The 26771-nt window shown below is 40.9% G+C and overlaps 2 protein-coding genes across 3 annotated transcripts in view; one reads left to right on the top strand and one right to left on the bottom strand.

Annotated features, from left to right (window-relative positions):
• Window positions 1-26649, top strand: part of aldh1l1 (aldehyde dehydrogenase 1 family, member L1) — a 31006-nt gene extending 4357 nt beyond the window's left edge. Inside the window, exons 5-23 of the mRNA XM_035631502.1 lie at window positions 1598-1699; window positions 2174-2263; window positions 3372-3509; window positions 17250-17375; window positions 17480-17571; window positions 18038-18185; window positions 18288-18407; window positions 18889-19016; window positions 19775-19925; window positions 20067-20137; window positions 20507-20612; window positions 21059-21146; window positions 21320-21413; window positions 21506-21605; window positions 22099-22197; window positions 24510-24675; window positions 24779-24884; window positions 25052-25251; window positions 26186-26649. Coding sequence (XP_035487395.1) covers window positions 1598-1699; window positions 2174-2263; window positions 3372-3509; window positions 17250-17375; window positions 17480-17571; window positions 18038-18185; window positions 18288-18407; window positions 18889-19016; window positions 19775-19925; window positions 20067-20137; window positions 20507-20612; window positions 21059-21146; window positions 21320-21413; window positions 21506-21605; window positions 22099-22197; window positions 24510-24675; window positions 24779-24884; window positions 25052-25251; window positions 26186-26241 — 2181 coding nt within the window. The 3' untranslated portion in view covers window positions 26242-26649. The remainder of the gene's footprint in view (window positions 1-1597; window positions 1700-2173; window positions 2264-3371; window positions 3510-17249; window positions 17376-17479; window positions 17572-18037; window positions 18186-18287; window positions 18408-18888; window positions 19017-19774; window positions 19926-20066; window positions 20138-20506; window positions 20613-21058; window positions 21147-21319; window positions 21414-21505; window positions 21606-22098; window positions 22198-24509; window positions 24676-24778; window positions 24885-25051; window positions 25252-26185) is intronic.
• On the bottom strand, window positions 6497-15629 carry LOC118309408 (zinc finger protein 37A-like). 2 transcript variants are annotated; one of them, XM_035631505.1, is made up of 2 exons: window positions 15363-15629; window positions 6497-8374 (listed from the first exon to the last, which is right to left on the bottom strand). In XM_035631505.1, exons 1-2 carry the CDS (start codon window positions 15559-15561, stop codon window positions 7593-7595), a joined length of 981 nt encoding a protein of 326 aa, XP_035487398.1. In that variant the 5' UTR covers window positions 15562-15629; the 3' UTR covers window positions 6497-7592. The 2 variants fall into 2 exon arrangements, with proteins under 2 accessions (XP_035487398.1, XP_035487399.1); XM_035631506.1 differs by lacking the exon at window positions 6497-8374 and adding an exon at window positions 8774-12118.
• Window positions 26650-26771: the final 122 nt, after the last annotated feature.

Genomic DNA, 26771 nt, shown 5'->3' with positions numbered 1-26771 from the left:
ATAATTTTGTATGCAACATATGCACTCAAAAGAGTGGAACCAGAGTCCAAACTAAATCACAACTCAAATGTGAAGCCTCACCAAACTACTCATTATAAAGAGAAGAGAGTCTTTCCTCACAAATCCTTGCTCTGACCGGCGCCAGTTAAACTTTAACATGCTTTTGTTTATCCTCAGAAGTTACAGCCATGGTATTTCATATATTTAATATTTTCCGTCTAAACCGAGCTGTCATTGACAGTTAAGTCTGCATACAGTCTTACAATCATACTCACCTACATAATGTAGATTCAAAGTTGCATTAATCTTTTTTTGCATGGTAACTCGCAAATCACACACCTGTGACATGAATATGAATGTGATGTAGCTAACATATTAACCAACTGTTGCCTATTTAAACACTATTGTGTAGAGCAACATTAGCATTCACTTGGAATCATGTTACTGGCCACTGAGCAAATGTAACTATGATATTTTAGCTCTGTTCTTAGTCTCCAAGAAACTCCTGAGGAATAATCTCTCTCTCCCTCTTCAGCAGTTGAGTGCTCCACTGTGTTCACGAGCTCATTGCTGACTTTGCGCAGCGGGTTTACCAGGGTTCCCTGAAAACAGCTGGCTGCTGTCATAAATGAGGCTACTGAGAGAATTTCGACTAAATCAGAACAATGCAGCTGCGTGCGGTAAAACCAAAACACTAAGCTGAAAGACGCTAAAATATTCTGACCTGACCGAAACTGCGCAGGGGCAGGTGATGATTCTGACCTGACAAATTAGGGTTTAGTTAATGATGATTACACATTTGATAAATTGTTAACATAAAAATATTGATTTATGTAAATTATCAATTTCCAGCAAGACCTTCAACTTAAACCACCATATAGTTTGCTTGTCCCAACCCTTTGGAGCCGAAGGCCAATTGGACTTTCATTGTCATGGCAACAATGATAAATACGCAATTAAGATTGTAGAATGTTTGTCACTGTCCCTGTTTGGTAAGGTTTAAGTTAAAGTATGTACTGTCTGGTCATGGATGAAAGAAACACTGTTGACTGTTGTTATCAAAGGGGAAACAAAAAACAGTGTCCGGTGTCAAAGTCCTGTGTGTTGTTGATCCATCCGTCCATACCACTTTCTCCTAATGTGGACTTTGTCTGTCTCCCCATTTCCTGTCAGAAGAGTTTACTTAACAAATTATTTTTTTTACTTTAAATGCACAGATGAATGAAAGGTGATACTGGACAGTCAATCATTTCAGCAAATTTTTAAGTGATATTGAAAAGAGCAATGATATTTGTTTATTTATTTATTTTTCGACCAACCTTTTTTATGCAGTCATAGGTTTCCATTCATTTGCAGACCTTCAATATGCAAGTTTTAAAATAAACATCAAGTCTACCTTAATTTTATTTATTAATGGTTATTGTCACATTATTGGGTAATGTTTGACAGCCCACAAACGAAGCTTCCAAGTGATTAAATCAGTGTAGCATGTGCCTTATCCTCCTGCTTCTCTCTTTTTCACAACATGACAAACACTGTGATTGCAAAGTCCACAGAGATTGTGTTCATGTTTTTTGCTGCACTGTTCTGGTTCCAGGTGGAGGCAGTGAGGCAGATTGCTCAAGGGAAGGCCCCAAGGATCACGCAGCCACAGGAGGGAGCCACGTATGAGTGCATCCAGAAGAAAGACAATGCCAAGGTGATAAACAAGGACAGAAGATCACTTTTCCATTACTTCACATTCCAGCTTCACATTCCAACAAGCATGTATTTCAAGTTTGCAGAGTCTGTGTGATACATCAGTGTAACACAATGTGGCTGTGAAGTCCTTTGTGTTGATAATTTCTGAGAAGAGGAAAGTGATCGCTCAGCTGGCGATTATAGGATTAATCTGTAAAGGTTACATTTGACCATACATACCTTGATAACTGAGGAGCTGTGAAGTGCCACAAAATCCATCTCAACAGACAAAAAAATCTGTCTGACCCCAGCATAAGACATGTACGACGGCATATTAGGGCCATTGTAAGAAAAAAATATACGGAGCCAGGGGAGGGCGGTAATATTTTGAGATTAAAAAACATGACGGACAAAGGTCTGTGTTCATTCAGATTTTTGTTTGCTACACCTGAAGGGGGAACCATAAGAGGCATCAATGTTTGTTGTTTGACAGATTGACTGGAACCAGACTGCTGAGGCTCTCCACAACTGGATCAGAGGAAACGACAAAGTGCCTGGTGCCTGGGCAGAGGTCGATGGACAGGTAACAGGTCTCTCACTGACTCTAATGTTACTGAACTGAAGTGTTTTGATGCTTGTTAATAACAGCAGTTCTATTTTCTATTTTTACCCTGGACCATTAACAAATGTTTAAACATGAAAAAAATAACTTTTATATTTTTTAAGTAGAGTCTTGAAGTATGAGGATATTAGTTTGTGATATTGACAAGTAACACTTCTTTAGCTGCTCCAATATTATACAGTATATAGTATATAATATAATCTTAAAGACTGATTCAGCGATAACTATGGTTGAAGCTTTAATGTCAAAAAGAAAGAGGTAATATCCTATCAAAACATATTCCTGGACAGCTTGGAAATAACTCACTAATATACATGTTTCAAACAGGCGTCCTTCCTAAGAGCACAACATAGTGTGTTATCACAAGCAATGAAATGCTGGAGATTTATCATCATCATCATCATCATCATCACAAGTAGAACATTCAGATTTGGGGTTTCACTCTTGTCTGGTTTTTATTTGAAAGACATTGCAGTGATTATTAAAGATGCTTTTACAGGTGACTGTGAGTTTAATCCGAATGTTGCTGCTAGTTAAGAAAGGATCGACGTGACCAGTTGAATCAAAGAGTGACAACCTCCCACTGGATATAGCTGATGAAAGAATGAAGTGCTCTCATTGGCCTGATATCATGAGTCTGTCTGTCCCTCTTGTGTTACATTCTGGCATTAACTCTAATGCCGTGCTTACCACACAATTAAAGGAGTGGTAAATTCAAACAGAGTATTGAACATGTTGAAGTGTCTTTATGTGTAGGTACTGATGGGTGGAACCTCTTTTTACTGTACTCACTTGCTGTTGCTGAGTGACTGTTCATCACTGCACATCAGGATTGTACCTGTGCTTGACCTATAATCTAAATTTAATGCACAAACTACAATGTGTTTGTGCAGCAGCAGGCATCACAATGACTATGTTTTGAACTTGCCTTGTGTTCACTTTCTTCATCGACAATTTCTGTGCTGATATTTATTCACATTTGGTGAGAAATACATCTCAAATTTCAACTGTTGACTGCAGTTTAATATCGTCTCCACCAATCTTTTGTCCTGTGTCTCTGGTCTTGTAGAAAGTGACTTTCTACGGCTCCTCTCTGGCGAACTCAGGCAGCACGGTGAACGGTCAACCCATGGAGATCCCCGGAGCCAGCCGACCCGGCATCGTGACCAAGGCGGGCCTGGTGCTGTTTGGAAATGATGGCAAGACAGTAAGTCAGCATCTTAAACTTTGGTCGCCCAGACTTGCTGTTGATTTGACCAAACTGTAAGCTGTTGAGAGTTCTGTCAAACAGGAGAGCCTGTTCCAAATGAGTTTCTGTCCTCTCTCTCTCACATTTTTCTCTGATATTTCAATTTTTCACACTTGAATATTTTTGAGCTCATCGTCTGTTACAGATGTAATTCTTGCCCTTCACAGATTTTCTCCCTGGTTTATTTCTGTTGCAAAGACGCAATATTAAGGCTACAATCTCCCATATTGCAACACTCCATTCAAAAAGAAGTGTCTGATTTAATGTAACACGTAGTTGTCTCGTAGGTGTCTTGCTTTAATGTAAAAGGACACTCACATTTTCAAAGATACTTTCCTGAAAATTTCAAGGTATTATACACTGAACAAAATTATAAACGCAACACTTTTGTTTTTGCCCCCCCACTTTTTCTATGTACACAAAAGGCTTATTTCTCTCAAATATTGTTCACAAATCTGTTTAAATCTGTGTTAGTGAGCATGAGATAATCCATCCACCTCACAGGGGTGGCATATCAAGATGCTGATTAGACAGCATGATTATTGCACAGGTGTGCTGTAGGCTGGCCACAATAAAAGGCCACTCTAAAATGTGCAGTTTTACTGTATTGGTGGGGTCCCGGGGAGGGTCCAAAAACCAGTCAGTATCTGCTGTGACCACCATTTGCCTCATGCAGTGCAACACATCTCCTTCGCATAGAGTTGATCAGGTTGTTGATTGTGGCCTGTGGAATGTTGGTCCACTCCTCTTCAATGGCTGTGCGAAGTTGCTGGATATTGGCAGGACCTGGAACACGCTGTCGTATACACCGATCCAGAGCGTCCCAAACATGCTCAGTGGGTGACATGTCCGGTGAGTATGCTGGCTGTGCAAGAACTGGGATGTTTTCAGCTTCCAGGAATTGTGTACAGATCCTTGCAACATGGGGCCGTGCATTATCATGCTGCAACATGAGGTTATGGTCGTGAATGAATGGCACAACAATGGGCCTCAGGATCTCGTCACAGTATCTCTGTGCTTTCAAAATGCCATCAATGAAATGCACCTGTGTTCTAGTCCATAACATACGCCTGCCCATACCACAACCCCACTGCCACCATGGGCCACTCGATCCACAACGTTGACATCAGCAAACCGCTCACCCACACGACGCCATATACGCTGTCTGCCATCTGCCCTGCACAGTGAAAACCGGGATTCATCCGTGAAGAGAACACCTCTCCAAAGTGCCATACGCCATCGAATGTGAGCATTTACCCACTCAAATCTGTTACGACGACGAACTGCAGTCAGGTCGAGACCCCGATGAGGACGACGAGCATGCAGATGAGCTTCCCTGAGACGGTTTCTGACAGTTTGTGCAGAAATTCTTTGGTTATGCAAGACGATTGTTGCAGCAGCTGTCCGGGTGACCGGTCTCAGACGATCTTGGAGGTGAAGATGCTGGATATGGAGGTCCTGGGCTGGTGTGGTTACACGTGGTCTGCGGTTGTGAGGCCGGTTGAATGTACTGCCAAATTCTCTGAAACGCCTTTGGAGACGTCATATGGTAGAGAAATGAACATTCAATTCACAGGCAACAGCCCTGGTGGACATTCCTGCAGTCAGTATGCCAATTGAACGCTCCCTCAAAACTTGCGACATCTGTGGCATTGTGCTGTTTGATAAAACTGCACATTTTAGAGTGGCCTTTTATTGTGGCCAGCCTAAGGCACACCGGTGCAATAATCATGCTGTCTAATCAGCATCTTGATATGCCACACCTGTGAGGTGGATGGATTATCTCGTGCTCACTAACACAGATTTAGACAGATTTGTGAACAATATTTGAGAGAAATAAGCCTTTTGTGTACATAGAAAAAGTCTTAGATCTTTGAGTTCAGCTCATGAAAAATGGGGGCAAAAACAAAAGTGTTGCATTTATAATTTTGTTCAGTGTATTTGGGCCAATATGATGAGCAGGAGAGACGACTCAGTGTGTTCCTTGTTCATGCGGCTAAAGTACTGAACCGAGTCTTACAATGGAAGCGTAAAACCCAGGTGAACTATTGTGTAATCAGCAGTTATTCATTTGAGCCATTTTGGAATTATAATAAGAAACCTACAATTCAGATTGACTTTTCTACTGAAGGCTGCATCTGCTCAGATTGGTGAGTGGCCCGAGTTGCCAGAATAATCCAAAGCACCAAAATTGTTTTGTGTTTGTCTGAAATTCGCTTCGAATATTAACCCAAAGTTTATATTCAAACTAAAGTTATGTCCAAACTTATACAGTTTAGTTTTTAAAACGCATCACTTTTGGTTTGGAGTTTTCAAGCCCCCGAAACGGAAACTTTTGAAAACACAGCTGGCCCCCAAAAAGTCTGGGGTTGTAGTCTGGATGAGCAGAAATGGACACTTTTGGAAACCACATTCGCTTTCTGATCGGGTCTAACCAGCAAAAACTTGACAAGAGCAAAAGCAAAGAATTTCTAACATTTACTGTGAATAACATTTCGACCTCGTCGTCAGTCAAAGAAAAGAAACCCTCCATCCATCCATTATCTATATAGCTATATTCAGGTCGAGGGAGAGCTGGAAATAAAGTCCATTTAACTTTTTAAAACGCTTGTCCAGACGGAGCTAGTTTTAAAAGGAAAACTGATGTGTGAACGTTGATGGAAAAAGAGGAAATTGTGTAGACAGCAGCAGATGAGCTGGACTCACTGAATCAAAGTGATGTTTTTAAAAAAGTGTGGTCAGGAATGAATTTTAATTTCTCATGAACAGACTGCTTTCATTGCGGGGGCATTAAGAGATGTTGATTTGATACCAGCTGATGCTGTGTTGAGTGTCTCAACGCGAAAATTAGCCCCTCCGTATGAAAACTTGACTGACTGTAACATTTTCCTGCACACTTCTATATTTCATACTGGTGCATCTTTGTTTACAACAGGCTCAAAATATGACTTTTTTTAAAGCAGACTTTATTTTTGGGCCACACAGTAAAACTGTGGTTATTCACCTTAATGTGCACCAGAGGTTAATAAAATGGGGATAGATCTTACATATCAAGAGTTTAGAAAGTTAGGGAAACAGCAAGCCTGGATCATACTACCACCACTAAAGCAAACTCATTTACCCGTTATACTATTATCTATAATAAACCTTGAAATACAACATTATTATACTTCAACAAGACAGGAAGACAAGACGTCACAGGCCATGGCTAAACGGTTTACACCCCACAGCTCCATGTAAAACCATACATTTGGGGATTTTAACATTTTTATTAGTGAACAAATAAAAGGAACAAGGTACAAAATGTTAATAACTGACCACTAGAAATGTTGGTATGTTCATTTCTTTTCTTTTAAAAGGTCCAGTGTGTAGGATTTAGGAGGATCTATATCTGCAAAAATGGAATACAATAATCATTGTGCTGTTTTTATTAGTGTGAAATCAACTACGACTAAGAATTATTGAGTTTTCTTTAGCTTAGCAGGAGCCCTCTATATCTTTACTGGGACCATGTCCTCTTCTTTGGAGTCTGCCATGTTGCACCGCTATGTTTCTATAATGGCCTAGAACGGAAAAACCAAACACTGGCTCTAGAGAGGGGTATTCCATTGGATGCAATCTGCAACTTCACCACTAGTTACCACTAAATCCTCCACATTTACACATTAAACCTTTTTAGGGGGGCAGGCTAGCTGTTCCCCTAATTACAATTTAAATGCTGTTAGCTCCAGTTCCATACTTACTGCAAACACATGAGTGATACGGTATCAATCTTCTCTTCAAAGAACTTTAACAAACATAAAAATGTACACTATGTACAATAATAGTCTATTTCTTTAAATAATACGTTTAGACTGCAATTGACAGTTTTTTTGAGAATAATACATTTAAACAGTCTGGCTTCATATGGAATGAAAATAAAAGATTTTGAGGGGGGGAAAAAAGAATTGTTCTTGTATTGGAACTCACTGAGGCTAGCACCGAGTCCTAATCTCTACTCCGATTTTAGACTATATGAAACGTGCATCATGAGTGATTCTCTTAGGCCCTACTTTGACTCGTGGACAATTTGACGCCATGAACTTTACGCATGTGCGTCTTCATCAGCAGCCTTTCGGTAAATAACTCATTACAATCCCCACATTTGTACGGCCTCTCCTCTTTATGTTTGGCTAAAACGTGTTTCCTCAGAGTGGAACCTCTGTTGAAGGATTTGCCACAGATGTGGCAGCTGAAAGGCTTCTCTCCCGTGTGAGTCCTTATATGTTCCGTCATATGTCCTTTCAGTTTGAAACACTTGCCACAGAAGTGGCAGCTGTAGGGCCTCTCTCCTGTGTGTACTCTCATATGGTTCTGCAGATTACTCTGGCAGGGGATGTGCTTGCCACAAATGTGACAGTCAAAGTTTCCCTTGCTCTCGTGTGACTTGCCTTCATGTGTCTTGAGGTGCCATGTGAGCACAGTCTTTTTGGTGAATATGTAGTTGCATATGTGGCAGCGGTATAAGGTTGTGCTCATCTTCTCCTCAGGGTGCTCTGGATCCTCCTCAGTCATTTGCATTGGCTCTTTGCTCTCCTCTGCTGCTCTACAGTCCTCCAACTGCTGCACTGTTTTGATGAGTTCTTTCGTCAAGGCGTCACCATCGTCACTGTCGTCAGCTGAATGTTGCCCCTCGCACCCATTAATCCAAAATTCCTCCCTCTGCTCCTGATTAACGTGGGAGGGTCCTGGCTGGTCTAGGGTGTCCTTGGACATACCCAGACTCCACTCCCGTTTAGGGTGGCTCTCCTCCGCTGATGGAGGCACAGTTAGCTGTTTGGCATCTGCAAGAATGAAAGAAGAAATGCATTACTCCTGGGGTACACAGCAAACACATCAGCGCCAAAATAGTGCTCCCATCAGTCCACACCCATCAGGAGTTTTACCTTTGAGAAAGTTTTGATAAGCTGTCTCAGAGCTACACCATCTTCATAAAGGGTGTGTATCAAGTAGGGCTGCAACTAATGATGATGATCATTATTGGTTTATCTGTCGTCATTTTCTCGATTAATCGATTAGTTGTTTGGTCCGTAAAATGTCATAAACTGGTGAAAAATGTCGATCTTGTTTCCCCAAACCCCAAGATGATGTATTGTTTTGTCCACACACCAAAAATATTCACTTTACTGTCAGAAACCTGAAAATATTCACATTCAAGAAGCTGAAATCAGAGAATTTGGTCTTTTCCCCCATAAAAACTACTTGAAACGATTAATTGATTATCAAAATAGTTGGCGATCATTTAGTAATCGATCAATCGATTAACTGTTGCAGCTCTAGTATCAAAGAGTTTTTTCATTTAAAGGAGTGAGTTTAAGGGACATGTGTATCTGTACCTGGATAGTTGGCGATTCATTTAGTAATCGATTAATCGATTAACTTTTGCAGCTCTAGTATCAAGGAGTTTTTTCATTTTAAGGAGTGAGTTTAAGGGACATGTGTATCTGTACCTGGATACATAGAGGTATGTTGCCCTGTAATGACCCTCTGACATTCAAAGTGCACAAATCTTGCCAATGCATTTTACTTGAATGCTGATTTTCACCACGTGTTTTTGTAGTCAGGGTTTATTTCACCTGAACAGCCAAGCTAGATATCGTAAAGTTATTACCTTTTGTTAGCTAGTATCATACACAACCTAATCTTCAAGTCATGTGAATGCATCTTCACACCCAAGCTGCGTGGGTCACATTTGCATCTGTTCCAATGCCTCACACCGTGGTACGACTGAAACCGTACCTACTCTTCAATCAATAAATTAGTCGTGGGGAAGAAATGCATGCATAAATAAACATAAAACATCAAGTATTTGCAGCATATTAAATCATTATTTGGGCAAACATATTGAAATTCGGCAATTTCACTATGTTCACGCTCAAAGCCGGCAAGCGTTAAACACACAACGTTCATGAAACATCCTCACGCAGACAAGTTAGCTGCTGCTTGTAGAAGATGTGACATGTTGGTTTTTGACCAGTAATACATGTTTGTTTACACTCAACTCTTTTGTCAAATCTTTGGGACCAAGCCGATGACTTATTTGACATTGTGCTAATTATTTTGTGTCTTCTCCACTCGGTTGGACGAGACCGTTTGTGAAAGCAGGAGAGTGTGGGGGTTGGGGGTATGCCCCTCCCACCATTATTCGTGGAAGGCTTTTGATGTAGCACTTTGCTCCTTATGGAAGCAACTCGCCATTAGCATATTAGCTGGAAATAAAGTCCATTTAACCTTTTAAAACGCTTGTCCAGGCGGAGCTAGTTTTAAAAGGAAAACTGATGTGTGAACGTTGATGGAAAAAGAGGAAATTGTGTAGACAGCAGCAGATGAACTGGACTCACTGTATCGAAGTGATGTTTTTAAAAAAGTGTGATCAGGAATGAATTTGAATTTCTCATGAACAGACTGCTTTGATTGCGGGGGCATTGAGAGATGTTGATTGGATACCAGCTGATGCCGTGTTGAGTGTCTCAACGCGAAAATTAGCCCCTCCGTATGAAAACTTGACTGACTAACATTTTCCTGCAAATTTCTATATTTCATATTGGCGCTCCTGTGTTTACAACAGGCTCAAAATATTACTTTTTTTAAGCAGAAACTTAGAAAGTTAGGGAAACAGCAAGCCTGGATCATATTACCAGCACTAAAGCAAACTCATTTACCTGTTATACTATTATCTATAATAAACCTTGAAATACAACATTATTATACTTCAACAAGACAGGAAGACAAGACGTCACAGGCCAAGGCTAAACAGTTTACACCCCGCAGCTCCATGTAAAACCATACATTTGGGGATTTTAACATTTTTATTATTGAACAAATAAAAGGAGCAAGTTACAAAATGTTAATAACTGACCTCTAGAAATGTTGGTAGGTTTATTTTTTTTCTTTTAAAAGGTCCAGTGTGTAGGATTTAGGAGGATTTATATCTGCAAAAATGGAATACAATAATCATTGTACTGTATTTAGTGTTAGTCTGAAATCAACTACAACTAAGAATTATTGAGTTTTCTTTAGCTGAGATGAAAATTTGAGCATATCACACATTGGTTATGAATTCACTTTCTTTAGAAATCGTGTCCTGCTCACAAACAAATGAAACTGCATCAGTAATTAGGTGTGCTGTACCTTTATTAGTATTGCCCTTTTCAAAACAGTACATTACAGGCAATGAGCTCCAATAAAAACATAGATGTACATTGACTAATTGCAACACTGTCAACATCGTAAATAAAAGTGTAAAAACAACAAATTTTATACAATGACGACAGCTCTTGCATTTAATTTGCATTTGTCAACAGCTGTTTAACTATTTGTTTTGTTCATTAAAGGGGGCAGTAAGCAATTTTAATACAATACAGAATTTTGTAAAATTCAGCGGATTTCCTCACGGCCCGCTAGATGTCCGTTCTGTGTGTGCGCCGAAAAGGAATCTGGGTTTTCGGCTCAGCCCTGGCTCAGTAAATCGAAAAGCGAACACAAAAAATGGTGCAGACCAACATGACGGTCTCCGTTACCTGAAGCTGCGGGTTCAAGCCTCAGCCAGTGCAGTAAAATCATCAACAACAACACAGAGAGAGACGAGCTTTCTCCAAAATCGCTTACTACCCCTTTAAGTGAACAAAGGACTAACCCTAGTCAGGAGCATCTGAATTCTGAGCATAATGGATGTTTAGGATGCGATCCCACAAACAAAAAAGATTAAGCTACAGAGAAACTGAGAATGAGAATTGTGCGGAGGATGTTTGAACTCGTCCCACCAGCAGCGCTTCACACAGAGTTGGTGACGTTGTGGAACGCCTTCATGTGATGTTTGAGCATGACGAGCTGAGGGAATCGCTGGCTGCACTGCATGCACTTGAACGGTATGTTCTCCCTGTGCATGACCCTTGCATGTTTACTCATGTTGGAGGATCGGATGAAGCGTTCCCCACAGATGTAGCAGCTGAATGGCCTCTCCCCAGTGTGAGTCCGCATGTGCTCCGTCAAGTGACATTTCAGTTTATAACTGTTGCCACAAATCGAACAGGCAAACGGTTTCTCGTTGGTGTGCTTCCTCATGTGAGTGATCATTTGACTTCTGTGGTCTGTTTTTCTGCCACAAAAAAAGCAGGTGAACCATTTGCTGGTGGGTGTTGGTAATCCAAAGGATTGAAACGGTTGGTCGTGTTGTGAAGGTATCTCGTACTCTGTGTGTTCTCTGACCGTGTGGACTTGAGTCAGGCGGCACGGCGCTCCGTATTCGCCGTGCTCTCCCACCATCCCAACTTGAGATAGGATGTTTGGCCTTTGATTGGCCTCATACTCTCCAACTGAGACTACTTGAGTCAGTGTGTCTGTAACGCTGCTGTATGCTGGATGTGCAGGTGTCTCCACAGACCTGCTCCAGGACTCAGTCGGCTCCACTTTCAAGGGCAGGACGACCGGCTCCTCCTTGGCCTCACTGGAAATACATTCCTTCTGTATCTGCTGCTCCTGAGCACAAACATCTTGAGTGGGTGTGGGCAAATCGATTTGTCTTGAATCTGTAACAGTGGATAGGAAAATGTTTTTTTGTGTTGTGTTTTGTTCTGGTAGCAGTCAGAAAAAAAATATCACTTCACTGATTACACATGAACTAGATGTTGGGAAACTTTTGGAAGAAACAGAAACTTAACATAAAATCGTATCATGAGAGCCCTCATCTCCCCTAATAAATAGTCTTTACCAACCGCTCTTGTGTTCTGCATTTAGGTTCAAATGGAAAAGATTCTGGGATCAAGTCAAAGGTGTTTCCTTACTGATGATTTTATTAGTGTATATCCACGACAAGTGGTTCCCTGACAATAACACAGAGGCACTATATATATATATGTTCTTTTTTATTTTAGTTTTTTATAGTGCATCTGTGACTAATCTTGTTTTCTTGTAAATTTTAAATCTCATAGGCTATCCAAGATTTGTAAATAGTCAAATTTAATGTGAGAAATTCTTTTCTCTACAAGATTTTTTTCTCTCACTATTTTACCCTCCCCCCTACCTTCGTATTTTTTTTTGTTTGTTTGTTCATTACCTCCGCCGAGGAGGTTATGGTTTCACCAATGTCCATTTGTTTGTTTGTCAGCACTAGTGAACGGATTTCCACGAAACTTGGTGGAAGAATGGGACATGGGCCAAGACAGAACACATTCAATTTTGGCGCAGATCCAGATTTAGGGGGAGATCAGGGAATTTTTTTTCCCTTTCTGTTACATTGTGAGATAGGGCACTTTTTTGTCATATTTAGGAGCCTGATGAGTGTGTGCAGCTTGATTGAATTTAAGGGGACTGAGTGAGCTTTACTGAGTTCCAATCTAGTTTTATTTTTCTAGTTTTTTATCAGGAAAGTTATTTAAAAAAAAGTTGTGAGACAGGATACCAGTTATGTATTTCAGCTCATACAAGTGTAACTATGAAAGCTCGTATCAGCAGGTGGAATCTCTCCATTTTACTGTATTGCTGTACTCAGACTTTTTCTTTTTGAGAAATTGTATCAAATAACAAAGTCAGTGAGAATAATGTAGCAGAAAGAACTTGTCTCAAGTGATAAATGTGACTCTATTTTATGAAAGTAATCAAAGCCAGGTAGTAATTATATCATATCACACCCAGGGTGTCATTTTTCAGGTGAGTCATATGATGTTCGCAGACATGAACACCAGAAAATGTCTGCAAAATTGATTCCGGACATATTCCGGAGTTGATATCCCTTTTGCAAATGACAAACGCAGACCGAGATTGCTCCGGACAGTCTGAAGCAACATTTGAGTTCTCACATACAGCTCCTTCGGATATGTTCAAGAAAATGTCTAGAGTTTAAGGGTGTTCTGCAGCAGCACTGCTTCTCAGTGCTTTCTCAAATCCAAATATGCTATATTGGTCATCATTCTATGAATGTCTGCATGTTGGTACCAGAATGTTAAAACACAGAAACATACAGTAATTCAGCCATTACTGAGAAGGCAGCTGTGCCGCACTGGGCAGTAGATCCAGAAAGATTAAAATCCACACACATGCATGTCAAGCTGTTGAACTAGAACAAGGCTTTCCACCAGGATATGCAGCCAGTGTGAAAAAGTAGCCAGCTAAGGGGGAATATTTTGTTAACATGTAGAGAATAATTAGGAATTTGAAAATTAAGAATAAGCATTTTTTTTGTTACATACAAACCGGAATAATGACAGAATAGTCAAAAATGCAAACCATGGATGAAATGTACGATGCGGAAAAACCTATCACGTGATCATATGTATTACTTTAGCAAGAAGTTCCATGGAGAATCTGACATTAGTTTCCATGATTGGTCAATGACAAAAGGAATACAGACATAGGTGTGAGGCTGAGGCATAGCTACATTTTCCTCAAATGTCTTTGTGGCACATCTTAAGAGATGGTTGTAAAAAAAAAAAAAAAGCAGTGTGGATGATTAATTCTTTGTGTGTGGACTTTATTATTCTTCTTGCGCAGTTGTCATGTTGATGCTACCTGTGTTTTCATTTGTCAAACACTGAAGACGACACCCCAGTCTCTACACTTCTTTTCAAGCAGAAGCCACTGACCTAAAATATACATTCATGGTGAATCACAACTTGTTAATCAAAACTATTCTATTGGAAAATTTTAAATCAGTGTAATAATGTAGCAGGCTGGACATAAATCAACTTTAAGGTTAACTGTCATTGATCAGATCTGCTATTTTTTGTACTTGATGTAGGTAGGCCATATGTTTCTTTTATTAACCTTATTCATACCATGTCATAATAGAATTTGTGTTATAGAAAAAAAACCGTATTATCAATAAGGTTAACCAAAACCAAATTTTCCAAAAGTGTGATTTTTTTACAGAACTGTACAGTCAGGTAAAATGCAGTGCGGCTGCCAGGCACCACCAGCACTGCTCACATTTGTGGCACATTTACATCACGTGGGATGAATGTTAGAGGACAGAATTATTTCCTTATGTCCTTTCTCATCTAATCATTCGGTGACACCTCGTAGCCCTGTGGGTGGAGCAATTGTTATTCTGGATGAGAGCACTCCATCAGGATAGAAATGGGTCATCACAGAGATAAGTGATCCCTCAGAACTGATTTGTATTGATTTAAATTGACTCTCTTTCTCTTAGTGGACCCAAACCATGTCAGGTAAATGACCCTACAGCCTGCCCAACAGAGGCCGAGCATTGGGGCCTGTCAATCCATCAAATTAGTCTTTTAAGAAGGAATCGTTTAGATGCATTGAATTTAAGAAAACCAAAGACCCATTTGTTCGAATTTTCCTTATAAAACTTGGCATGAATGACCCCCATTATAAAATTGGAAACAAATTATATATATATATTAATATTTAAAATATTTAAAATATTTATTTTGAAATTTTACCGGAAATGTAGTTCTGGTTAAAAGAACGGCAGTAGCTAAATTTGACCGTTGGCATACATAACAAAAGACTTAAGATTCGCTCACGTTAACTATAAACCATTAATTTATTTTCACGTTGGTGTCAAATGTTGATAACATCCCTCCATCTTAAATTGATCAATTTATTATTTTCCTAATATTTTGAAACTTGACCGGAAATGTAGCTCCGATACCCTGCTCCGATCTACACACCCAGCCTCACTAGCTAGTGAAATTGTAGCTAACGCTGCGTATTAACAAGCACTGACCTCTTGACTAACCCTGTTCCACTGTGTGGTGTGACGCGCTTCAGCGGGCGGCGGGGAGGTGCGCTGTTCGGCGAGGGACATACCTGCCCGGTGCAGTCTTATCTCCGGCTTGTAGACCAAATCCAGCAGCCGCTGCAGCCGCTGGTTCTCCACTTTCGTGCGGTACACTTCCTCCTGGTGTTCTAGGATTGCCCTCTCTACGAAGCCGTAGATGTCTAACGCGGCAGCGGTTAACCTCTCCGTCAGGAAGACGTTGAACGACTGGAGCGTCGCGGTGGCCATTCTGCGGGGGAGAGAGCTGCATGCACTACTCGGTGCCCCGGGGAATCAAACACGGGTCATACCGCCCCCCAGTGTACTGGACTGTGAATGACACATGACAATGCGCCCCCCTATATTCACACACTTCATAAAATCAATCTGTGTTGAGACAACACTGGCCCCTTGTGTTACAAATACACAGTACATTTTTAATCCTGTACAGGGCACCAATTCAATTAAGATACACTTTATTTTTATAGCACACAAATCACACATGCAACATCTCAAGGCACTTTAAATAGTGTGGTCGAGGCCTCACAATATTACAGAGAAAACCCAACAGTTCCCACAATGAGCAGCAGTTGGTGACTGTGGAAAAAACCCCTCCCTTTTAACAGAAAGAGGAGAGAAATGGGGGAGAGAGAGAGACCAGGAGCAAGTGTATAATCGTTGTTGCCCGACTTGATTCTTATAATGACAATAATAATACTGACACTTAAAGATGAAATTACATTGATAATAATAATAAGGAATTAAAGATACCTGCACTAGGGGAGAGCGAAAACACCAAGTTAGTAACATGTAATGTAAGTACTTGGGGGCAGAGAGAGAGAGAAATGCTTAGTGCATGATGGGAGTTCTCCCAGCAGTCTAGGCCGCAACAGGTGAGTTTCAGTCTGCGACAGAAAGTTTGTAGGGTTCCTGATGTCCTGCTGTCAATGGGGAGCTCGTTCCACCATTGTGGAACCAGGACGGCAAGCAGACGAGATTTAGTTGAGCGGTGGCTGCCCACCCCTCGTAGTGAGGGCATAGCAAGCCGTTGGGCAGTTGCAGAGCGGAGTGGATGGGCTGGAGTGTAATGTTGACCATGTTCTAGATGTGGGAAGGGCCTGAGCCTTCCCAGCACGGTAGGCGAGTACCAGTGCCTTGAATCGGATTGGAGCCACCACCGGAAGCTAGTGCAGGGTGCAGTGTAGTGGGAGAACTTAAAGCTGGGAGAAGGTTGTAGACCAGCCAGGTTGCAGCATTCTGGATGAGCTGCAGAGGTCGTATGGCGCATGCCAGCAGACCAGTTAGGAGGGAGTTGCAGTAGTCCAGACAAGAGATGACAAGAACCTGCACCAATACATGCCTCGCTTTCTCAGTGAGGAACGGACGTATCCTCCTGATGTTGTGGAGCATTAATCTGCAGGAGCGGGTCGTTGCTGCGATGTGACAGTCGTCCAGTGTCCCACCCAGGCTCCTTGCAGTTTGAGCTGGAGTCAACACAGAGTTCCCAATGGTGATGGAGAGGTCGTTGGTGGAAGAAACCTTCCCTGAAAAGAAAACATCTCAGTCTTGTCCAGTTTTAAGTCTAACCTTAAATTTAGAGAGGGTGTCTGCCTCCCAGACACAAACTGGGAAGTATGTTCAGCTTTTCAGATTAGTTGATATGTAGGCTACAATATCAACTGACCCATATACATCACCTGCGGGTCATTAAAATGTATCAGACATTACCAAAAACATACAGAATGATAATGTTCCCATTAACTATAAAACACTCTTCCAAATTACCTGAGATCTTTTTTCTTTTGTTGACACACTCTATACACAAACTGACATTATAGCCCAGCTGAATTATTGTTTTGTCTAATTTTTTTCGGGTGGAAATTGAGTCAAAATTTTATCTGGTTGTTATAATTACTTAATTATCTGTCTCTGTGCAGCTGTTGGTGAAGAATCTGCAGTTTGAAGATGGAAAGATGATTGCTGCAGCACAGTACTTCAGCTCAGGGAGCAGCGCTGCTGTGGAGCTCACCGAGGAGGAGAAGGCCTTTGCCGGACAGATGAGGGTGGGTCATGTTCTCTTACTATTACCAGCAAAAAGGTGAATTTGTCCTCTTCCTCCTTCAAAAAAAAAGCTTCTTGCTGAGTTTTCGACCATGTTTCCTCACAGGCAGTGTGGCAGAGCATTCTGACTAACGTGAGTCAAGTTGAAGACTCCACTGATTTCTTCAAGTCTGGTGCTACTTCGATGGATGTGGTCAGGTAATGAAACTCTCAGATGAAATTGTTTCTCTTTGTCTTATCTAGTTTTAGAATATTGATCTGTTAAATTGAACTTTGTGTTTACACTTGAATTCCAAGATTACCAATTATAAAAATCCAAAACTAATGAGTGCAGATGTTAGGAAAAACTCAATCATAGATATGTTTTATATTCAGTAAATTTTTTTTGCCAAAATATTATTTGATGCACTTCATATAGAGCAGAGAGATAACACACTGACTTGTTTTTTCTCTTGTTGAAGTAACTAACTAAATTAACTGTCATATTTTGAACTTTAAAAAACACAGTAGTGAAATCCATGGCCTATAATCGGTTTCCTTATCATTCCCCCTTTTCCCTTCCAATACCTATCATCACTCCATCCTTTTCCATTCCCTGGTGCTGTTCCTCTCTTTCTGCCGTTCACTCCTCTTTTGTTGTTCCCGTTCCCCTGGTTGTCTTCAGGCTTGTAGAGGAGGTGAAGCTCCAGGCCAGCAGCTGCCAGCTGCAAAACGAGGACATCTACATGAACACCACCTTTCATGATTTCATCCAGATGTGCGTCAGGAAGCTCCGAGGGGAGGACGGTGAAGAGGAGCTGGTCGTCAACTATGTAGGTGCACTTTAAATTCAAAGAGAACTGCGCTGATACAAGTTACTGACTGGCCATAGGAAGACAACATTGATCATTGGCAGTAACCGTTTACTTCCCCAGGTGGAGAAGGACATCAACAACATGACCATAAGAATGCCTCATCAGCTGTTCATCAATGGAGAGTTTGTTAATGCAGAGGGAGAAAAGATCTACAAGTCCATTAACCCCAATGACGGCACAGTAAGGGACAAAACAAAACAGTTACAATATATAAGAGGTGGAACTAAGGTCCTGTTCAGAACTGGTATTAACATCCGTCTCCAGTGATCCTATCACCAACGGGCACCTCTTCATTTTTCCGTTCACATCTGGCCTCATAATGTGTCACCTGAATGGACGCCCTTCAATGTGGCCCAGGACACAATGTGGTCTGAGTGAACGGATCTCAAATGTGTGCTCAAAGCGTCTCGGGTGCATTCACACCTGAGCATAGAGCTGTCCACTAACCAGATGTTAATACCAGGTCAGAGCAGGGCCTCACTTTGGTATAATGCAGCTCTTGCATACAGCCTTCATCAAGATTTTAATTGGAAAGCCAGAGCTCTTAGTCATTATCCAGTATATCGCTGTATTCCTACCAAACTCACTCCACCAGGAGGAAACGTTTTACGTGCCACTTTTCACTCCTGTCTCTCCGCCTGTATATCTGTCTGTCCCCCAGGTCATCTGTGATGTGTCTCTGGCCCAGATAAGTGATGTGGACAAGGCAGTGTCGGCTGCTAAGGAGGCATTTGAGGAGGGACAATGGGGCAAAATGAACCCGAGAGACAGAGGCAGACTAATCTACAAGTCAGTATCTCTGCAGCTTCGATAAAGCCCCTCAGACATGTTCTTTGTCACTCAGCTACTGTCTTTGAGTGATGAGATTCCCTCATGAACAGAGTTTTTCTGCCAGAGTTATGACTTTTTCAGTTTTTTTTCCATGAATGATTTATTTCTCTGAGCTCTTGACTTGGGGAAACAGATTATGTTATATAGCCAAACACCCCAATCAGATTTGGTCAACATTTGAACCAGAAGCTGACGACAGATGGACAGTCGTTTGGTAAATGTAAGTCAGATCTGATCGTATTACACCCAGAGTCCCGATGAAGCAGAGTAGAGATTTTGATTAATAACAGAGGGAAAAAGATGTGCAGAAGTAAATTAATTTAATTATAATTAGCTCTGTAAGAGCTTGAGGACTTGCACAGTATGTTAAGATAAGAAGCTGTGAATGTAGATGTGTGCAAGAAGACTCTATTGGGTACTTTAAGGTGTCTGGGTAAATAATCTGTGCACTAAACGTGCACTTTCTGTGGTCATATTGGATTAAATGATGTTGATCAGAAAGGGATTATGTGCTATAAAGTGCTGTGATAGTACGCTTAAAGTAATGCTGGTTTTCGGCCTTTTTGCTTTGTGTTTGTATTTACTGCCACTGACAGTGTGTCCAGCTGCATGGTCATTCTGTGCCACCGAGAGAAGAGAAACTAATTAAAGTCCTTAACTATAACACCATCAAGCATGTTCACGATGTAAGTGACCCTCTGCCTCCGTGTCCACAGGCTGGCTGACCTCATGGAGCTGCACCAGGAGGAACTAGCCACCATCGAAGCCATTGACTCCGGAGCTGTTTACACACTTGCCCTCAAGACCCACGTGGGCATGTCCATCCAGACCTTTCGCTACTTTGCTGGCTGGTGTGACAAGATCGAAGTACGAAATTGGCTTTCAAAGCCTGCTGGTGGTGGAACTCATAATATGAGATGAACATATGATGAATAAAAATGCCACATGGCAAATAAACAACAGAATATGTGTCAGTACATGGAAATAAATAACATCCTATTTTCACAGGGCAGCACCATCCCCATCAACCAGGCTAGACCCAATCGCAACCTCACCTTCACAAAGAAGGAACCGATAGGGTGAGAATGAGTGGATTTTTTTTTTTCAAACGTTTAGTCAATAGGAAACCATTACTTTACATATGTGTTTTCAGATTACAACTCTTCATATTTGATAAGTAGACACAACATTTGTTGGGCTTTAGCCTGGTAGATTCTGCGAGTGGGTACTGCTCTGTGGCTGCAGTGTCCCTAAAATGTTAAACGCACAGGATACATTTTTTCACATAGTTCAATAAAGATTCATATAGTTTGCACTACTCCACTTATGGGCACTTAAATATTTGCCTTGAATCCCAGTCATTCCATTATCTTTTTTCCAATATACATGAATATGTTAATTAAGAGAAAAAGAGAGACACTTATATCCTCCCTTTTTCCTCCTGTCAGAGTGTGTGCTATCGTGATTCCCTGGAACTACCCTCTGATGATGCTGGCCTGGAAGACGGCAGCGTGCCTGGCAGCTGGAAACACAATCGTCCTCAAACCTGCCCAGGTCAGTCAGGCTCTGTCCATACGAGACCACATGAACATGGCTTCAGCCCAGTGGCGGACTCTGGCTGTTTGACGGGCAGAGGCGAAAAAATAAAAAGGGGCACCTACTACACGACATGGAGCCCCACCAATGCGCAAAAAGCTATAATGCATAATCTATGTTGAAATAATCTTCTCACCTGGAAGGGCATCTAAGAGGGCACTTAGTGAGTTTTTTAAATCAGAGGCACCTGTAGGGGACCTTAAGTTTATCACATTGTATGTGCATCTATATGGCACCACATCACATTTTCTCCACTGAAGGGGCATCCATTAGGAAACTTCCCCACATTCTCACGCATGTAGGGACTCCTTTTACAGAACTGCATCACATTTTGCGGTCCTGAGTCCGCCCAGTGCTTCAGCCTATAGTAAACATTCTTGAGAGTGATTTGCGTTTGTCTGCAGGTGACTCCACTGACGGCTCTGAAGTTTGCTGAGTTGGCAGCAAGGGCAGGGCTGCCCAAGGGTGTCATTAACATCCTGCCTGGATCAGGTAGGAGCACATACATTTAGCCTGGATAGTTCTGATATAGGCTCATTAAATCATTAAAACATTAACCAACCGCCTCAAATTAGCAGCTCATCAAAGTGTGAGAGCCACAGTTGAAGCAACACCATGAGCCACAGGGAGCTGAAGCTGTTATTAAACTTATGTGTTTCTCTTAGGTGCTCTGGTGGGTCAGCGACTGTCTGACCATCCTGATGTTCGCAAACTGGGCTTCACAGGTTCCACTGAGATTGGTAAACACATCATGAAGAGGTGAGAGGTCAGGTGCATTTACAAAAACTGATCTAAACTCAATTTAACATTGATGCTCACCTTTGCGTACCTGTGTTGTTATCAATCTAAAGCTGCGCAGTCAGTAACGTGAAGAAAGTCTCTCTGGAGCTCGGAGGAAAATCCCCTCTCATCATCTTCAGTGACTGTGACATGGACAAGGCAGTTCGCATGGTATGTTCATTCATGTTGAGTTTTTTGTCATTCAGCAAAAATTTAAAGAGCCAATGCAACAAATGTCAGAGTGCTGTTTGATTCTATACATTAACCTTTGAAGTTAAAACACCAAACATTGGAGGGCACTGTCATGGTCCCTGCGCGCTAGTCCCTAACTGGCAGATTTTACAGTCACAGGATCGAGTAAACATTCCAGAGAACAAATAAAAGAAAATATTAAGATTCATACCTAAAAGGACTATGATAATGTTTGTTGGTATACATTTGGCAAATAACAAGCAGTAAATGAACAATTAACACAGGAATAAAAGTATAGAAATTGATTTTTAATTTCATTGGGCCTTTAAAACTACAGTATTTATCTTTTTTCTGATAAAATATGTTATGACTGTCAGTATATATGTGAGCACACTTATCCTTAGTGCTAGCTTGATTCCCTCAAATTACAGTGTGTGTGTGTGTGTGTGTGTGTGTGTGTTCATTCTACCAGGGTATGAGCTCAGTGTTCTTCAATAAGGGAGAGAACTGCATCGCAGCTGGCAGACTATTTGTGGAAGACACCATTCATGACCAGTATGTGAAAAGAGTGGTATGTGTCTTTTTTCTCACACATTTTGCTCAAAGCCTTGCTCTGAATCTCATTGCATATGATTACTGGACCTGCATTTTGTCAGTAAATTCTCTGAGGTGGTTTCATGAGCCAAAGCAGCTTCAGCACAGCACGTACACACCTCTCACTTACCTCCGGTCAGACACAGACGTGGTTTTCCAGAGCAAACTGAGCGGTATATGATAAGGTGGATTTAACAAAGTAGTATTGTTCATTTAGCCTGTTGACCAATTTCTCTCTTGTTAATCTACACAGTGATTTGTGTCCATCGAATGCACATATACAATTAATTCAGATTCATTACTTGTTAATGATTGATTTTTATTTATTTATTTCTACATTGTTTTTCCCTGTTTGTTTATGATCTTTTTGTTTTCTGCTTTAATCATAAAGAACTCTGAAAGGATATTTGGATATGAGCTGAACCAGTGATGATTAGGTTAATGTGATAAGTGTTGCATGTATATGTGATGAAAGAATGAAAGTCCTACTGAACTTAATTGCAATGTTTTTTCCCATTGCAGCCTCATATCTTCTCTGTAAATCACTTGGCCTGTTCTTTTTATTCTTATCTTAATTGTTTTTCTTATCTTTCCATTAATCTGTGGGAACACTGTTTGTTCTCCATCTACTGAGATGGAGAGTTTACATACAGCCAATCAAATGTCTTTATTTTAAACCATATTGGTTAAGATAAGAGATACTTGACCCTGGGGGAGCGAGCACAGCCACATTAGACTCGAGCCAAAGTGCAGTTAACCGAAAAAGACATAGAGAGAATACAAACACATGTATCATGATGGGGGGTCTGTGGCTCAGGAGGTAGAGGGTCGTCCACTATCCAGAATGTTGATGTTTCAATCCGAGACTCCTCCAGTCCACGTTTCAATGTGTCCTTGGCCAAGACACTTAACCCTACATTGTCACAGTGTATGGATAAGTCAATTTACAATTTACAATGATAAATTCATTCAACTAATTAGTTGCCAGGGTGGAAAGAGAGCAATATATAAAGATTATAATGTCCTAAGAGTTAATGTGAAGTCTTACATACTAAAAAAAGGTGTATAAATGCTTCAAAGACAAAGTGAATATATTCTGACCCCTTCACTTTTTGCGCACTTTGCGTTGTATTTAATTGTGAATGGCAAAAATTGTGTTCATCAACCTAGACTGACCATAATGATAAGTAAAAACATGTCTTGTCTTGACTTGAGATTTAAGCAAATATATTAAAAGTCCAAGACTTAAATCTCAAATTTTCAAAGGTATTCAGACCCTTGATTCAGTCCTTTGTAGAAGCCTCTCTTTGCAGCAGTTACATTTTCCAGTCTTTTTGGGTACATGTATGTCTCCAAGCTTTGCACACCTGGATCTGGGCTGGGAGGTGGGATGTGTCTGTAACATGATCTGTCACCTTCAGGTCTATGTGGTTTCAGTCTGGGCTTTGACTAGGTCACTCAAGGACAGTCAGACACTCCAGCGTCGTGAATGTATCTTGACTCTACGTGTTGTATCTCAGGTTGTGTGCACTCTGGTTTTCTTCAGGAACCAAACATTTGGCTGCACTCATCCTTCCCTCAATTCTCAATACTTTTCTGAAGCTGCTGTAAATAATTTCCACCTGGCTGCAGCAATAAAATAAACCATGCTGTAGCCAACTGGCTGACAGATAGACAAAAGACAATGTCCTATTTGACATCACTAAATGATTTCAAAAAAACTGTCATTTAATAGATAAACACTACAGACTGCGGGTTTTCCTGAAACAAGCTCGGCTTCATTTCCCTCGCCAGGAGAAAGCTGCCGAACGCATGACATCCTTGTCTGCTCAGATTTTTCCTTTGAAAAGGAAACAAACCAACTCAAACATTGTTTGATTAATATGACATGATCATCTGCGAAGTGATGGTGATGGTTCCCAGTTCTCAACACACATAGTGATGTCCCAAGTGATCAGAGCGTAAACTGCTTGCGCTTTGGTCCTTTCGTATCTACTCGGGTATCGGATGTGTTGACACACTGACCTGAGTACTGGTAGCAGTAACACAAGTAATTAACCAACACGATTCAACTCTTCTACAGCATTGGTAACAACACACTGACTGTCATTCACCTGCTGGAGCTCGACCTGACAGCTGCTGTGAATAAAACACTAACACGTTGTTAATGCTACTGAAAAAGAAAATGGAGCCATTTCACGAAAGACCTTCTTTTGATGACTGATAGTAGAAGGGAAGACTAAAAGTTATTTCAGTTGGAGCTTAAAGTTTGGCTGTACTTTCTGTCAGGTTGAAGAGGTGAATAAGATGAAGATTGGTGATCCATTGGACCGCTCCACTGACCACGGCCCTCAGAACCACAAAGCCCACCTGGACAAACTGGTGGAGTATTGTCAGACCGGCGTCAAGGACGGAGCCACCCTGATCTGTGGTGGCAAACAGATACAGCGACCAGGTAACACAGCAGAAGATCGATAATGTAGTGAGATGTAGCCTCCATACGCATGTCTCATGTAGGTGTGGATAATGTACTGTCATTGTTATATGTTTCCTTCCAGGTTTCTTCTTTGAACCCACAGTGTTCATTGATGTTCAAGACCACATGTACATTGCTAAGGAGGAGTCATTTGGCCCTGTCATGATCATTTCCAAGTTCAAAGGCAGGTAAGGCTGACTCGAGATCACTTCATACTTTGAAACCACTCGTATCGCCATTTTTCCACATCTCACACAATTTCGTGTGACATGATTAAGACTAGTCTTGGGTCTTTTCTTCTCTGCTCTTACTGTCCCTGTCTCTCTGCCCTATCTTCTCTGTCGCCCTGTCTCAGTGAGGTGGACGATGTCCTGAGAAGAGCCAATGCTTCAGAGTACGGCCTGGCGTCAGGTGTTTTCACACGAGACATCAGCAAAGCTCTGTACGTCAGTGAAAGGCTCAATGCTGGCACGGTATTTGTTAACACCTACAACAAGACTGATGTGGCCTCGCCATTCGGAGGCTTTAAACAGTCTGGATTTGGCAAAGACCTGGGTAAGAAAATCTGCTGCTGCTTCTCTGTAGCTGTAGTTCTTATATATATATGTTTCATGTATATATATATATATATATATATATATATATATATATATATATATATATATATATAGATATAGTGAAAGAGTGGGTTTTTGTTATAGAATTTATATCTCAAACCAGGTAAATGAAATATGAATATGTTAAGTTCATGCTTTTAGTCTCTATTAATTTCATTTTGTCATTTCTAATCTTGACTTTTCAAATGAGGATTGAATTAACCTGATAACGTGCTGGGTTTGGCTGAATCCAAGTATCTTCCATTCATACCTGTATACTAAACCTTTGGCATAGCATGATGTGTTCACTGTCTTGTGAGGAATGCTTGACTGCAAGGCGATAAAGTACAGTATATGAATTAGGGAACAGGGGAATCATGGTCCAAGAAAAGAGTAGGTTTTGTACTAAATCAGTTTGGAAGATACCTTCTTTGTCACACTGCTGAGGCCTCATATCAACTTCTGTTAGAAATGTTAGAATTTATTTTGCACAGCATGATGAGGATTGACTTTGTCCCCCTTCACTTAATGTTAAAAACTTCCTTGGAAGGAATCTCACACAGCCAGTATGGACAAGAGGAATTATTACAATAACTAGTAATCTTTTTAATGTACATATGAGTATGGATATTGTTTTAAGGCGGATAAGGACACATGTAAACCTCTAGAATAAACCTAGAATACAAGCATAAGCTCAGTTGCTACTGAAACTAGTTGTGAGTTGCAGGGTTTAATCTTTGTAGTGTCCAAAAATTATGAACCTAATTTCTTCTTATCTTATTGTGGATGTTTTGAAAGATGTTGTGTAAGTTACATTGCCTTAATGTGGGAAAGCGTACACCAGTCTTTATTAATATCCATACTTACTGTCAGTCGGTCTGTTCCTCCGACAGGAAAAGAGGCTCTCAACGAATACCTGAAGACCAAGGCAGTGACCATTGAGTACTAAGCCACATCACAGAGGATACCAGCTTCCTGTGTGCACTGATGTGTGTGGACACTGACAGAAGAGACATGTGGATGGAGTGAAATCAGTTTAGACCTACAGTCATGTCTCAAGCGTTGTTCCCTCACTAGTGAATACTGACTGTTTGAATTAAAGCCTTAACATGTTAACTGGTCACATTAACACCTTGAATTAACACACACCTAAACCATGTTGTGATAGGCAAATGAAGCATGTTTCTAGGTAGGTCATACTCCTGAGACAGTTTTGTTATCAGTGTGTTTGTGTTACAGGGTAGGAATTTAAACAGATTGCATTCATTCCTAATATGGCTTACATTAGGTCAGAAACGTTTCAAGAAGTGTAACATTTCTAATCATTTTTTCTTATCAATGAAAACTGGTGAGCATACCACTGCTTTGGACCTCTTTATTACTGTTGTTACATCTTTCCAATGATGCATTTTAATGACAAAAAGGTGCAGCCAGGAGACAGTTAGCTATTCATAAAGACTAGGTACTGGAGAAAACAAC

The sequence above is a fragment of the Scophthalmus maximus genome, chromosome 6 (assembly GCF_022379125.1).
Source record: "Scophthalmus maximus strain ysfricsl-2021 chromosome 6, ASM2237912v1, whole genome shotgun sequence".
In the NCBI taxonomy this organism is placed as follows: Eukaryota; Metazoa; Chordata; class Actinopteri; order Pleuronectiformes; family Scophthalmidae; genus Scophthalmus; species Scophthalmus maximus.
This window is presented reverse-complemented; position numbering and strand designations above follow the sequence as displayed.